The 14,829-nt window shown below is 42.0% G+C and overlaps 1 protein-coding gene across 1 annotated transcript; it reads left to right on the forward strand.

Annotated features, from left to right (window-relative positions):
• Nucleotides 1–512: 512 nt before the first annotated feature.
• On the forward strand, nucleotides 513–14,154 carry SPATA9 (spermatogenesis associated 9). Its single transcript, XM_063128617.1, has 5 exons — nucleotides 513–573; nucleotides 3,145–3,233; nucleotides 6,673–6,900; nucleotides 12,627–12,722; nucleotides 13,918–14,154. Exons 1-5 carry the CDS (start codon nucleotides 513–515, stop codon nucleotides 14,152–14,154), a joined length of 711 nt encoding a protein of 236 aa, XP_062984687.1.
• Nucleotides 14,155–14,829: the final 675 nt, after the last annotated feature.

The raw sequence follows: 14,829 nt of genomic DNA on the forward strand, positions 1-14,829 counted from the left end.
AGGAAAGGAGGCTTGGAGCTTTTTCTTTACTCGGAAGCAGAATGCTGAGAAGATTAGACCTTGAATAACCCAGGGCTGGCCTTTCTTTCTTTCTTTCTTTCTTTCTTTCTGTTTACCTTGGTCTTGAGTTTTGAGGTAGCCAATTAATGACTATAAAACTCAACAAGGCTATACATTGTGGTTGTTTTCTGGTAATATAGAAAGAGAATCTCATCAATGCATTCATTCTGTTATTCTGGAATGCTGTATTTGAGAGTCCTGGCTGCTACTGTGACTCCTGAGACTACTGTGTGGCAGTTTTCTTGTGTACACATGATACTCTGAATGTCAGGAGTCAAGTAGGTGCTGTGCTTATGAGGCACATTGTGTCCTCATAAAGGTGTCTTGCCTTGTAGGTGGAGATATTCATACATATGGGCAACTGTCATCTGTGGCCTGATAGACCAGTTTGGTTAGGAGACACCATACACTAATTTGAAGAGTGGTAGGGAGAAATCAGAGGAGCAGACAAAATGGCTCTCAGGCCAATTGGCTGGATATGTGGGGAGCTGGTTAGGAAATTTGCCGGACAAGGTATGAGTCTCTTTGGGTGCTTCCAAATGAGGAGATTTTTGTCATGCAATTGACCTACCTCATTCATGGAATTTTACATGGGGTTCAGACGACAACATCTTCAACTTGTAACTTCGCTGTAGTTTTTCCATCTTTTGTTCTTATGTTAAGGAAGAAAATACAAAATAGCTGGATATTAGACAGTATCCATTGGGGCTACTCAACGCTCCGAGTTCAATTGTGCTTGTGGGACCTACCAACTGCATAATAGCCTTTCACGCTTCTAAAAATAACCCAGGAATGAGCCTGGATGCACTCATTTCTGGATTGGGACAAGACAGTGGAACTCTCTTCGGTGAGGTCCTCTGACTTGCCCAATCTTGGAAATTACTTTGTTTCAGCTTATTTTTAGAAACGTGAAAGTCCCGTTGCACAAGTAATCGCTCCTGCAAGCACACAGGCACAATATAATTATTTCCCAGTGTCTTTTAATTGGTAGTGCTAGGAACCCTCAGTCTGAAAGAACCCAAAGTCTCTAAGGCCTTGCTAGAAGGTGGGTTAGCCTGGTGTGAAGCCTGGGCTCGCCCCTGTGCATCCAAACGACACACAGGGAATCCCAGGCTCAGGCAGGGTTAACCCTCCCTTGGCCCAGGATAACCAGCACCACTTCTGGCCCAGTATTTCCCGTGGACTTGGGCTGAGCCCAAGACCACAGGCATGTAGATTGGTCCGCCGCTTTTCCCGGCGACTGTAATTACTCCCGAGTTGCTGGGAAAAGCGGCGGACAGGGCACAGCACTCTGCAGGAGCGCTGGGCCCATCACGGCAGGGTGGGGAGATGGGAGGGAGATCGCGGCCAGGGGGGGAGGAAATTGGGGGTGTGGGGGGGGAATCGGCAATCACAGGGGGGGAATCGGCGATCGTGGGAGGGGGAGATCAGAGATGGGGGGAGATGGGGGGGAAGATCGTAGCCGGAAGGAGATGAAGGGAAGATCGGAGCCAGGGGGACGGAAATTGGAGCCGGGGGGGGGGGAATTAGAGCCAGGGAGGGAACGGGGAACCCTTTTTTAAAAAAACAAAAACAAAACAACCTTACTTTAATCGCTGGTGCGCTCCTGCGCATCCGTCCCCTTTAAAACTAAACTAAAATGGTGGACGTGATGGGGCTTCCGTGCAGCCTGTCACGTCTGATGTGTGGAAAGGAGCGACAGCCCACGCTACTTCTAGCGCAGGCTGGCCCCGCCTCCTGCACGGATTTGCAGGTAGGTCTAGCAAGGCCCCAAGTCTTGAACTCCCCAAACCAGAAGTGGATTAGCAAACCCTAGATTCAAAGAACTTTGCTTTCTCTATACCTTCATACTCATTTTTGTAAGTGAGCCTCCACCAGATGCACACACGTGTGTAGACGCACACATATGCACACTCTCCTATGCTGTGCCTACATAATATGTAGGCACAGTGACTCCCCATATCTCTCAGAGGAGGTGATTTACAGTTGTTTCAATTGGAAGAGAAGTGTTAAAAAAAATCTACCTCTAAAGCTCAAGGTTGGAAATAGACATGTATCTCCTAACTCTAAATATCGAAAGCTGAAGGAAGTTCCCAAAATATGTATCCTCCCCACCCCACCCCGGAAATATACTTGTTTCCCCCACCCCAGACTAGAAGTTTCAGAAAGCAGATTGGCTCAATGTTTCCCCTTATTCCTGAACAATAATCAGTTCAGGAGGTGAAATTTCTAGTGCAGCCAGGAAGAGTTATCTTCAAAAACAAAACAAAACAAACGAACACAAACAGCTGTTCTGTTTGAGCATATGAAACTGCCTGATACTAATTGAGTTCACACGATCACGGAGGGGGAAATAGGCCTTATTTCCCCACTGCGCATGCTGGGGGGATTTGCATAATTATCCTTACTGGTGCAGCTTGACGTATTGTGTGAACCTGGCCAAGGTGGCTTGTTGCATAGATAATAAACTACCCAGAACCCATGGGCTGTTTTATGGTCTATAAATCACTGCTCTATCTAGCCTACTATTGTTTACTCTGACAAGCAGCATCTCTTCAAGGTTTCAGGCAGGCGTATACTCAAGCACCTGCTACCCAAGATCCTTTTAGTTGGAGATGTCAGAGACTGAACATGGAAATTTCTGCATGCAAAGCATGTGCTCTACCTGTGAACAGTGGTGTTTCTGGGGTGGGTTTACCCTAGAACCAGTGAGTCCGGATGGAATCTAGAGAGAAAAGGGAAGAGCCCAAAACAGAATTTTGTGGGATTGGACGTAGCTATAGCATGCTTTGGAATGTTATGGTTTCAACCTGACAGGATATGGTCGGAATGGATGGAGCCTGGCAGAATCTAGAGTTAACTGGCATTTCACATCCTAATAGTGGTTAAGCGATAGAATATGGTTTTGCCATTTAGACCAAATACATTCTGCCTGATCCTTGGTCTACTCCTTGGTCCTGCCACTGTAGATTTATTTGTTCATTTGACCCATCCCAACTCTTTCACAACTCAACAATGCTTACATATGAAGTCTAACTTTGAGGACAGGGGCTTTATTCTTTTAACAATTGTTTTTCAATTCAGCCGAGATAATACAGAGAGCCTTCTTGGAAATTATAGATGAGATTAGGGATGAATTTCCAAACTTATTGAGACTGACAAGTTCAAACCAGGTAATGTTTCTGAACCATTGTATTTCATTATTTTAATGTTTGGCTTCTTTAGAAAGTGGCTTGCTAAAAATAAGTTGCAGCAAAGTTTCGGCTTAGTGTTTTAGTTATACACAATTTTTAAAAAAAAAAAACAGGGAAGATGTTCAGCTCACTAGAAACATAGCACAATAAGATTTAAATAGTGATAGTGATAGTGGGATAGTGATAGATAGTGATAGATAGTGATAGAGATGGTGGGAGTTGAGCATCTCACTACTTAGAGGAATCAAGGGCTTAGTTCTGATGGCAGAAGTTTATTCCTAGTTGGCCGTGGTACAGGGCCAGCCCTATCATTAGAGGGATGCTGGGGGATGGACAGATAGCCGTGAGGTGTTGCAGAACAGAGTTGTGGGTACTGTGCAGCCTTCTCTTCCCCACAACCCAAGCTAGCTTGCTGCCTTCAGATGTGGTAGAGGATGCTGTCCCATCACCACTGCTGAAGTAAAATTCAGCTATCACTCTGGACAATTTCTATAGGCCAGGGGTGGGCAGAAAGTAGCTCTCCAGATGTTTTGGACTTCAACTCCCAGCATTTCTGATCATTGGCCATGCTGGCAGGAGCTTATGGAGTTGAAGTCCAACACATCTGGTGATCTTCCTTTGACCCACCTATGCTGTAGGTAGAAGGGGGGCATTTTATCCTTTGCTTCAGGCAGCAAGATATCTTGGGCCAGTCCTGCCAGGGTACACCAGTGCTGTAAAACTGCATTTTCATTTTCATCAGAGATTATGATAAATAATATATATGGTTTAATGTTATATATTTAATGTCACACACAGGAGAGGCAGTCCCTGAACTGCCCTAGCCCTGCTGGCTGCTATCCCGCTGCAGCAAATGGCACAACAGAAAAGCAGCTGGCACAGATCTCCATGGCAGCCACCTGCCCAATATCTCACTCTGATAACACCTCAGAGCAAGGCATTGGGCAGGCAGGATCTCTATAAAGACCTCCTAGCCGCTTTTCTGATTTGGCAAATTAAAACAGCCCCTGAATAGGCCACATAGTCTTTGCTTATTTCCTCTTTCCCCTCCGGGCAGAACAGGAAGTAATGAGGGACAAAAGCAGGGGCGGAGAAAAGATGGTAAGGAAACGCGATTTCCCATTGTGTGATTATGCTCTCACTCCTGCCTTTGACGGAGAAAACATATCAACCACTGAAAAGTGAATGATGGAGATTCAGGCTTTTGGGGAAGATTTACTGTGCAATCCTATAAGAATGCCCCATTAGCTCATTCAGTTCAATAGGACTTACTCAGAGGTAAGTGGGAATAGTGTTTGTTTGTTTGATCCAAGTCCTACTGAAATGAATGGGACTTGTTAGACTAACATTGGAATCTATCCAGGATTGCAGACTCAATACATGGATTCTGGTTTTGTCCTCTTATTAAATAATTCTGGCAGGAAGTTATGGAAGTAGTAAAAGATTTACTGGATAAGATTAAAATTCCCCTTAAATGTAAAATGCTGCTTCATGGATATTTGAATGCTCACATTTTGGAGGAGGATTTAGAAGTGATGACTACTTCACTTATGCTGCAATCCTATACACCCTTACCTGTGAGTAAGTCCCACTGAAGTGAGTTGGGCTTACTTCTGAGTAGACATTAATAAGATTGCTCTGCTACTGCCACAAGACAAGTTTTAGCACTATCATGGAAATCCCCAAGAACTTTAAAATCAAGCTAGTATGACTGAGTTTAGGCAGTAGCATTTTGACAAAGCTTACATCTAACAAGAAATTTAAAGACAGATGCTCTGCAGACAAGTGCATTGAAAGTTGGAGCTTAAGTATAAATCATTGGAACATGAAATGCCAAGAAAACATTAAACCATATATATTATTTATATGGATATACATTTGGATTATATAACTTATATTCCCTTTCATTTATATTTTATACTATTATATTTTGATTTAAAGACAAGATGATAGTATCTATTTACTCATAGATGTATCTGTATATTTGTATCTTCATATAATTAAAAAGAGTGTCTCCTTCTTAAATGAGTTCAGAAGCTGGATATAGTTGTTACAATCAACCATTTATTTAATAAAAATTTATCCTGCTTTTCAGTAGGCATTCATAGTGAAGCCATCTACTAGGAATGATTTTATTATTCAACTAAAAGTAACAGTTGGAGTTTTAAACAAAAGCATTGTTTTTCTAGAGTCAACATTACAATTATAAAGTAACTTTCTATCTCTAAAGCAGGTTTGGAATGTTGTTTAGTACCAAATGGAATTTTTCTTCTACAAATGTATTTCTCCAAATATGAGAGCGAGAATTTTGTTTCTTCTCTTCCCCACGCACATATTTAATAAAATGGAAGCTGAGATTGTCTTAATGCAGGGGTGGGCAGGTACAGACTTATGAGAGCTATTTGTGGGGGAGTTACTTGAATGCTGAGGTCTATCAACCAGAACCATGCACAAAGTGGTGACTTGGGAGTGGACTCAATTATCTATTTCCCCCTATGAACCATACATATACTGGGATATACAAATCTACATGTGAGCTACCAGGGGTTAGGGATTCTAACACAACACTCTAAAAGACTTGGGGCTTCTTTAAATGAGTGACTTATAGCATGCTCGTGACTAGCCACTCACAGAAGTTAGTGGGTCATTTTGACAATGTTGTGAGCCTCCTGTAAGTCTCCTGCTCCTTGCCTTGGTTATTCCATTTAAAAATAGACCTTCTTCTGAAATATGTCCAGATTTCCTGCTGTGTGCTGCCGAAGTTGTGCTACAAAATGCCCTGGAGAGGGTGCTGTCCCAACTGTGTGAGCTGGGAGGTTTTAAATTACAGTCCACATGGTCACTGCTCTCTTCCCCATGTAATTTCAGCTCATTTCAAATGCGGAAGAGAAGCAAGAAGCAGAGTGATGCTTAAAAAAAATAGCTAAATTTCCCATTAATCGAAAGGACTTCATAGTCAAAAGCAGTAAATTAGAACTCCTCCTTACAGATGAGGAACACTGAAGGTGTTTCCAGATGAGGCATTTATTCTCCCGTTCACACTTTTACAAGGGGTCCAGATAACATCATCTTCCATTCATAACTCTCCTGTGTTTTCCACTGCTTCTTCCATCTTTTTTCTTGCCACATTAAGGAGGAAAAGATGGAATAGCTTCACAATGCCTTCTAATTGGCAATGTTTCGAACTCTGCGAGCAACATCTTGCAGAACAATAAGCACTTAGCACAACGCCAGCCATAGCAATGGGGTGTTTTTTCTTGCTCTCGTTAAAGTACTGGAGTCAGAATCCCTTGGAGAACTACTACCAATCACCCACAGATCTACCAGTAGATCCTGACCTGCTGGCTTTCTCTGTTCTAATCCTAACACCTTTCACAGTCATTTTATTAATTTTGCTGTTTGTTCATTTCTGTTTCAGCAAAGCAATCACCCTGTGCAGGAATCTGGGTCCGTTATTGCAAGGGTGTTCTCTTCAACTCATGGAGCGATCATTATGAATGGACTAACTAAACTATCCCGGTCTTCAAAATCAATGGCTAAATTCTTGAAGCCACAAGTTGCTAAAAAAATTGCAGAGCTAAGTACAGTATCACATCGTCTTTTGAAAAACCTGAACATTCCCAAACAACCTCTGTATGGAATGAAGGTAGGCAAGGAATTTGATTGACTGTACATCTCACATTTACTAAGAGAATTCTGTTACAAAGGCATTAAAGCAGGGATGAAGAATGTTCCCCATCCCTGCATTAAAGATACTGGGTTGGATCCAGACTTAGGCGTTCTTCACACATGGCTTTTATTGTGCGCTCGTGATTGTTCACTCAAGGAAGTTTGCTGACATCGTCAATCCCATCGTGCCTATCCCATCATTTTTAAAGCTTTGTTCTGCCATTTTTTAATCTGCCGAAAATGAAGTAATAAATATTAACCACCATCAAAGAGGTGATGTATTTCATGCGATATTGCAGCCTCATCTACTGGCTGTATAAATACAACATATGGAACTTTCCCACAAAGCAAATGGCCAAAAAAAATAAAGGGGGGGGGGAAAGCATGTATTGTGCTAATTGTAATCTTGCAAAGGCTCCAGAAAATGAAGCCCTGGTAAGGATGCTGGATTTTTGTTTCAATGTGGAGAAGCCTTCTGTCATAATTTCATAGCTTTTCCAGGTTGGGTTGAAAAAACCTCCTGCCTGAAGCCCTAGAGAGCTGCTGCCAGTCAGTGTCGACAATACTGGGCTAGATGGACCAATGGTCTAACTTGGTATAAAGCAGCTTCCTATGTAAGTTGGTGTACTCTATGTATGACTAAGGGCTCATCTACACCAAGCAGGATATTCCACTATGAAAGCGGTATATAAAAGGCAGGAGCCACACAACTGCTTTATAGCGGTATTGAAGTGTGCTGAAGGATCTACACTACTATTTTATAGTGGTAAAGAAGTGCACTGACAACTGTTGTGGCCCATGACACATCTACCCCAAGCAGGTGGGAATCTACACTGATGTTATTCTAACGTTTTGAATGGGTTACTGTGACGTACAGCGTCACGTGACCCTGGGTCTCCAACGCTGTAAATGAGTTGTACTTACCGGTTCTATTTCTTAGTTGCAGCGCGGCTACAGATTCATGTGCCTCCTTCTACCGGTAATTTTCCTCTTCCTCTTCTCTGAGAGTAGCAGAGCTGCTGGGTTTGCTCCGCCCACTTCCTGTTCTCCTTCCTTCGCCCTGTTTGCTATCTTATCTGCTACAGCAGATAAATGACACCAGCGTTATACTGTGCAATCACTGACAATTGCATGCGAAGGACTCAGAAGTTTTCCACCTTAGAATCTGCTTTTATTGTGAAGTACTCCCATGCATCCTGCCTTAATTGTGCTCCTTTTGCAAAAGATTCGCCCGAGCCGCTGCTGTGGGCTCAGGAGCAGGATTTTAAACAAATGCTTACATCTGTGTAAGCTTTATAGATAAAGACACCAAAATTGGCACAGTAATTCAAATACCAAATTTTAATCGAATTGGGTCATCGGTTGATTTTCTATGATTTTTTTTTTAACATTTCCCCCCTCTTTGCAAAGGAGCTCTCAAAGGAGCGCTGTAGCTCCGTGCAAGAAAATAAACAAGGGTCTCTGCTCCCAGTCCAAAACTCGTGACCAGCGGGGCTTAAATGGTGTGTTTGAAATAATCTCAACAGCTGGGGCTGCTGCTAAAACTTTTCAACTTGGTCACCCATCAAGTTTTAACCCTGACCAGACCCAGACCATCTTAGCTTCAGCAAAGTGGCTGTCTCCTATGCATTCAGGCTATTCCCAGGGACTTATATTAAGATGTTTTGGGAGGGACTTTGTGTGTGCTTATGACTATTGCTGGCTAGGAACGAGGCAGGAAGTGGGCGGAGCAAACCAAGCAGCTCTGCTTACTCTCAGGGAAGTGGAAGAACGGAAAGGATTGAACAATGTGCCCTGAAGTACCGTTGCAGCTAAATGTAAGTAACGCTAGTGTGCCCCGTGATACAGAGAACCGATACAGAGAACCACGTTGGAAAGGGACACTAGCAATGTTATAAGACTAGTGTATATCCGGCCCAGGATATAACACTATGAAAGTGGTATGAAAGCAGTATATGGTATTCATCATGGGCCCCAACAGTTGTCAGTGCACTTCACTTCCACTATAAGCAGTAGTGTGGCTCCTGACTTTTATATACTGCTTTCATACCACTTTCATAGTGCAATATCTGCTTGGTGTAGATGAGCCCTGTGTCTGAATCCAGACTTACGTTTCAACAACTGAGCCTAGCATTTTTCCCCTCAATGGTGTCTGCAGTTTAAATGGAACCCGTTCATGAACTCTAGTCAGTTGGCAATGCCGCTGCAATCATTTTCTTCCTCTTTGCCTTCTGTTTCCCATTGTCCCAGTTCTCCCTACTCCACTCAGCAGAATGCCTACAAAGAGCAGTGTTTACTCATCTATATTCACTGCAATTTCTGATTTAAAAGGAGGGAAAGTACACAAAGTAATAATATGCAAATGTACAGTGTCCTGGAGACTGCTGTTCTGGCCACTGAAAACCTATGCTCTGGATTTAGGGTCCTTGATAAAGCCCAAATAATAATGTAACATCCCAAGAGTGGCAGGTATAAAATTAGAAATGGGGATTGCAATCACTTTCCTAAATGCTTATGTAGCCCAATTGTTTCTGATAGGATGGAAAGGTGGGATCATAGTTCAGTGATGTGGGCTTTGCATGCAGAGTGTCCGCAGATCAATCCCTGCCTTCTCCAGGTGAAACGGAGAACGTCAGAGCAGAGATACACAGCAATGGGCCCGTTCAGAAGACATCTTAAACCATGGCTTTAATCATGGTGGTTAAGCCAGAAAGTCAGGCCGTGTTCAGGACACCTTAAACCATGGCTTTAACCACGGTGAATAAGGCTTTTTGCTTTATTACCTTGGTTAAAGCCGTGGTTTAAAGTGTCTTCTGAACACAACCCAGCTTTCTGGCTTAACCACCATGATTAAAGCCATGGTTTAAGGTGTCTTCTGAATGGGGCCAATGAGAGGACTGCAGAATGTTGTGTGTGTATGTGCATGAGTGTGCAGGCAGGCATGTACTATAATAAATGTGATCAGAGAGTAGGCCTGAGGTGAAGGGTGGGGAATTTAATCCTTTCCTCACCTGCTGCAGTCCTGAGGAAAATCCTTCTTCTGGAGCTAATATTTGCTTGTGGGGCAAATCCCCCATTGCTACCAATGGGTGATTTCTCCTCAGCGAAAGTATGAAATTCAGAGAAAAGATTTTCCACAGGACTACAGAAGGGGAGGAAAAAGTTAAATCCTCTGGCATTTCCCACTTCAGTCGTGATAATTATCACCCACCCACCCCTAGAAGTCGTGGGAGGAGATCCCACAGCCTAATTGTGTGCACATCATTATGCAGAGAGGAGAGAGGGAGGGAGGAAGGAAAGTGCCTTCTGCAAGTGATTATTTCAAAGCTGTGTGAATGGGGGGAAGGGGAAGCTCTCAGTTCAGACCCATGTTAATGGAGGGGGGTGAGGGAAGGGGGTAAAATGCCAAAACAGACAGAGAGATGGAGCAGGATTGGGGGGGGGGGGGGGCGGGAGGAAAGCCCTCCATAAGCGATCAGTTCAAATCTGTGTTAATGTGGGGGAGGGGGAGAAAGGGAGCAATGGGGTGGCATAAAGAGAGAGGATCAAGTGGCACAGAGAAAGAAAGAAAGAAAGAAAGAAAGAAAGAAAGAAAGAAAGAAAGAAAGAAAGAAAGAAAGAAAGAAAGAAAGGTGCATTATGCTTTGGCTATGTCCACAACACACACCCCAAAAGATTTTCCTCATGGCTTTTCATAGACAGGCTCTTCACTTCAGAATAGACATTTACCATGCTAGGGTTGGATCATGGAACTGACCTCCGCACATGGAAGGTTTCTACACCCAATTTCTGGGGATCCCCACTTCCCCTTAAACTAAACCTCACTCATTCAGCAGGGTCTCCTGACTTTCTGGGTAGCGTTTTCTGGGATCTTGAGGGGCTGCTGTGGGAAGGAGGGGAAGAGAAGTCCATTTCTGCTATGGCAGTTGATCCAGCTTAAATCTGGATCCAAATCCAAATGAAGTGGATTTCTGCTGCCCCTTATGCCTGGAACGCTCTTCCAGAACATTTGAGAACTACAAGTTCAACCGCAGCTTTTAAAGCTCAGCTAAAAACTTTTCTTTTTCCTAAAGCTTTTAAAACTTTTAAAACTTGATTTTGTTCTGACTTTATACTGTTAGTTTTACCCTACCCAGTGCCTGTTTGCATTCTCTTCCCCTCCTTATTGTTTTATTATGATTTTATCAGAATGTAAGCCTATGCGGCAGGGTCTTGCTATTTACTGTTTTACTCTGTACAGCACCATGTACATTGATGGTGCTATATAAATAAATAAATAAATAAATAAATAAATAAATAAATAAATAATAATAATAAGTGAGGTGGGTGACTATTTCCATTGTTGCAACCCAGTTGTGGAATGCCCTCCCCAGAGAGCCTTCCTTGGTGCCTAAATTGTAGTCTTTTGGCTCCAGGCATTTTAGTCTTTCAGTTTCTGTTGTTTTAAAATCTGTTACAGTATTTAAATCTTTACATTGTTACTGATGTTTATTTTGGTTTTATACTGTAGTTTTATACTTTTATATCATGTTGTATTTTATGGTTTTAATCATTGTGAACAGCCCAGAGAGCTTTGCTGATTGAGCAGTACAGAAATGAAATAAATAAGCCCATGGATTGGCCAATGGTCTGACTCAGAATAAGGCAGATTCTGATGGGCCTACAGTCAGGCCCTTTCTACACCTTCCAGCCTTCCGGGAGGGAGTGGGGAGGATCTTTCGATATTCTGCTCACAAGATCCTCCCCCTGTATTCACACAGAGTGCACGACATCCCAGGAGGAAGGAGGGATGTCGTGCCCGCCATTAAAATAAATAAATAGGGGAGATGAGCGCAATTGCACTCCCAACAAAAACATGTTGTTTCAATAATAATAATAATAATAATAATAATAATAATATATTTATTTATTTATTACCCGCCTCTCCCTTTGGATCGAGGCTGAGAACAACATTAGTACAGGAGTCAACACATTTTTAAAATTCTTGATTTTACATTAATCTGGGTAGGCCTGCCGGAAAAGGCTAGTCTTCAAAGCTGCCTTAAAATCACAGAGACAGTTAATATTATGAATCTCCTTTGGCAGGCTGTTCCATAATCCAGGGGCAACAGAAGAAAAGGTCCTCTGGGAAACTGATGTCAGCCTAGTCTTGGAGCTATACTAGAGTGACCAGATTTAAAAGAGGGCAGGGCACCTGCAGCTTTAACTGTTGTGATGAAGAGGAAATTTCACCAGGACACCTGCTGAAATTCCCTTTTCAGTACAACTGTTAAAGATACAGTAGCCCTGTCCTCCTTTTCATATGGTCACCCCAAGGAAGGCTAGACATGACAATAGGGTTGCAGCCTTAGGTTCTATTGAAATCAATGAGAACTACTTCCATGAAGTATGCTTAGGATTGAGATGACCTATCCTAGGAATCTGCTTAAATACTGGGGCACAGTCCATCAAAAATTAAGTGCTTTGTTTAGTATCCAGTGTTAATTGAAATGAATGATACTTGTTAAATTCATTTATTTCAGTGGGTCTACTCTAAGTAGAACTAATTTTGGATATTAACCTTTGTCCCACAGATTTAATTGAGAAAGATATAAATAGGTTTCAGATGAATGGGATTTAAGAGTGCTCAGTTTTGAAAGGATCATGCCACCCAAATTTTGATGTGACAAACAAATGCCTTGCTTGACTCTTTTCTCTCTTTAGGACAAAACAATATTCTTTTATGATATCATTTCCTATCCGGCGAAGACCGCTCTCACTGGTGTAATGTGTGTTTCGTATGCAGCACTAATTTATCTGGTAAGTTATTAAATACCGTTATTCCGGTCCTGCTTCTCTTGTGCCTCCTCTTGCTAAATATGACCTTATTCTCAAGAAGTAAATTAAAATCATTTATTGTTTGTAGAACAGGGGGTGTTGAATCTCTTTCAGTCCAAGGGTCAAATTCCATTTTGAAGATGCTCTCAGAGCCACATTCAAGAGCTGGGCAGGCCTGAAGGCAAAAGGAGGAGGGGCCAAAAATACCAGAAATACTAAAAAATAATAATTGTGAACCGCCCAGAGAGCTTCAGCTATTGGTCGGTATAGAAATGCAATAAATAAATAAATATAACAACATATTTTAGCTTAAAGCTCTTATTGACAGTAATAAAGCCTTAGGAGAGGCATGGCAATCTTTTAGGATAGGGAAAAAGTGTGCAAAAGGAAGGAAGCCACCAAACCATCCGTGGTTAGGAGAAAAGGGGCGTGACAGACTGGGGCACCTGAGATAGCTGGGTTAGGGTCCCAAGTGGTCTGGATGTGGCCCATGGCCCCCAACGTTTAACAACTCTGCTGTAGAACTTTCAGGGTTCAATATTTCATTAATTAATGAAGCAATTTATTTATTACATTTGTACCTTAGCGTTAAAACAATGTTTTGCGACCATCATAGTATGATGATCTGGGAAAGGACCACGCAGCCCAAACTCTTCTTTAAGGTTCCAGGTGGTGGTGTAAATATTGTCAGTTTTCACATCATCCTCTTCATCGATGGATGTTCCCAGCAATTGAATGTGCTGTGAACATTATTTCTGTCACACTTCTAGTCATCCAAAAAGGAAAGATTCGGAGCATTGCTCTAGCAGAGCTATTCTAAAGCAGGGATGGTCAGCCTTGCAGGATCTACTTTGTTTTTGGGGGGATGCGGTGTTGGTAGAACCTTGAGGTCTACCAACCATTGCTAGGTGCATAATAATGGCTCAGGGAGGCAGACATACACTAGTAATTAAGGGACATGGTACCTATAAACACACGTTCAGTTCAGTTCAGGAAAAAGTTACTGTGTGAAACAACCTTCCTCATCCCTGTCATGATGTTATATCTGATATTTTGATGTAATTAACGCACTTTAGTTAGTTAGCCACATCACAAATTGTACCAGTTCTGTTAGAAATACAAAAATATAAAAACTGGTCCATTATTTCAAAGAAAAATGTATGTCTTCTTTATACAGGCAGTCTCCATCAACAAAATGCTAGAAAAAATAAAAGACCTCATTCAAACAGAAAGTGCTTCCAGAGAACACAGCAGCAATGACATTGATGCAGATGGATTTTCTAGTGCCAATGATGTTGCACAGCACTCCGCAACCTCTCCCCAAGTATCTTCAGAATTTTCTGTGCAGACACCACCAAATAGTGGAAGCATCCATACACTGCTGGCAGCCATGGATCAAGAAATTGAACAGTAACTCTGAGTAGGCATAGCTGTGATCTTTCGGTCTGTGCACAAACTGTTTTATTAAATACACAAATATGTGAAGATAGTACTCATTTTCCATCAAGCAAATGCAAATGTCTAAATAAATACACACACAGGCAGTCTCCAGACTGCAAAAAGCTTATTGTGTCAGTGTTCCTTACCTAGTTGAAAGTAACCAAGTAAATTGTGCATGTGCCATGATACCATCTTAAAGGCTGCTGCATATCTTGAGCCTCAAAACACTGAAAAACATTTTGATAGCATCAGTACGCATGGTTTTTATTTTGTTTTTTAAAAAGATCTTACTTATGCAAGAAATTCACTTTTCTAAAACATTGAACCAAAGTTAATATCTGTTGGAACATATGATATACCATTATCTAATTTTTAAGTAGTAAAAAATAAAGTTAAAAGATGAATTATTACTAAGATTTTAACAAGTCATTGATAATTACAAGGCCATTTTGGAAATGCTGACAGCAAAAAAAAAAACTTATGCTATTTCAGGGGTAGGCAATCTTGTGCCCTCCAGATGTTTTTAGACTAAAGTTCCCATAATCCCTGACCACTGGCTTTGCTGGCTGAGGCTGATGGGAGTTATAGTTCAAAAGATTTGGATGGCACCAGGTTGCCCACTGCTACTGTACATCACAATTGGTATTAC

This window comes from Elgaria multicarinata, chromosome 6 (genome assembly GCF_023053635.1).
Source record: "Elgaria multicarinata webbii isolate HBS135686 ecotype San Diego chromosome 6, rElgMul1.1.pri, whole genome shotgun sequence".
Classification (NCBI taxonomy): domain Eukaryota; kingdom Metazoa; phylum Chordata; class Lepidosauria; order Squamata; family Anguidae; genus Elgaria; species Elgaria multicarinata.

Coding starts and splice junctions, on each gene's coding strand:
- SPATA9 (XM_063128617.1), top strand. CDS start 513: ATGGCTCTCAGGCCAATTGGCTGGATATGTGGGGAGCTGGTTAGGAAA. Junction 574..3,144: donor TAGGAAATTTGCCGGACAAG/GTATGAGTCTCT, acceptor TTTTCAATTCAG/CCGAGATAATACAGAGAGCC. Junction 6,901..12,626: donor AACCTCTGTATGGAATGAAG/GTAGGCAAGGAA, acceptor TTCTCTCTTTAG/GACAAAACAATATTCTTTTA.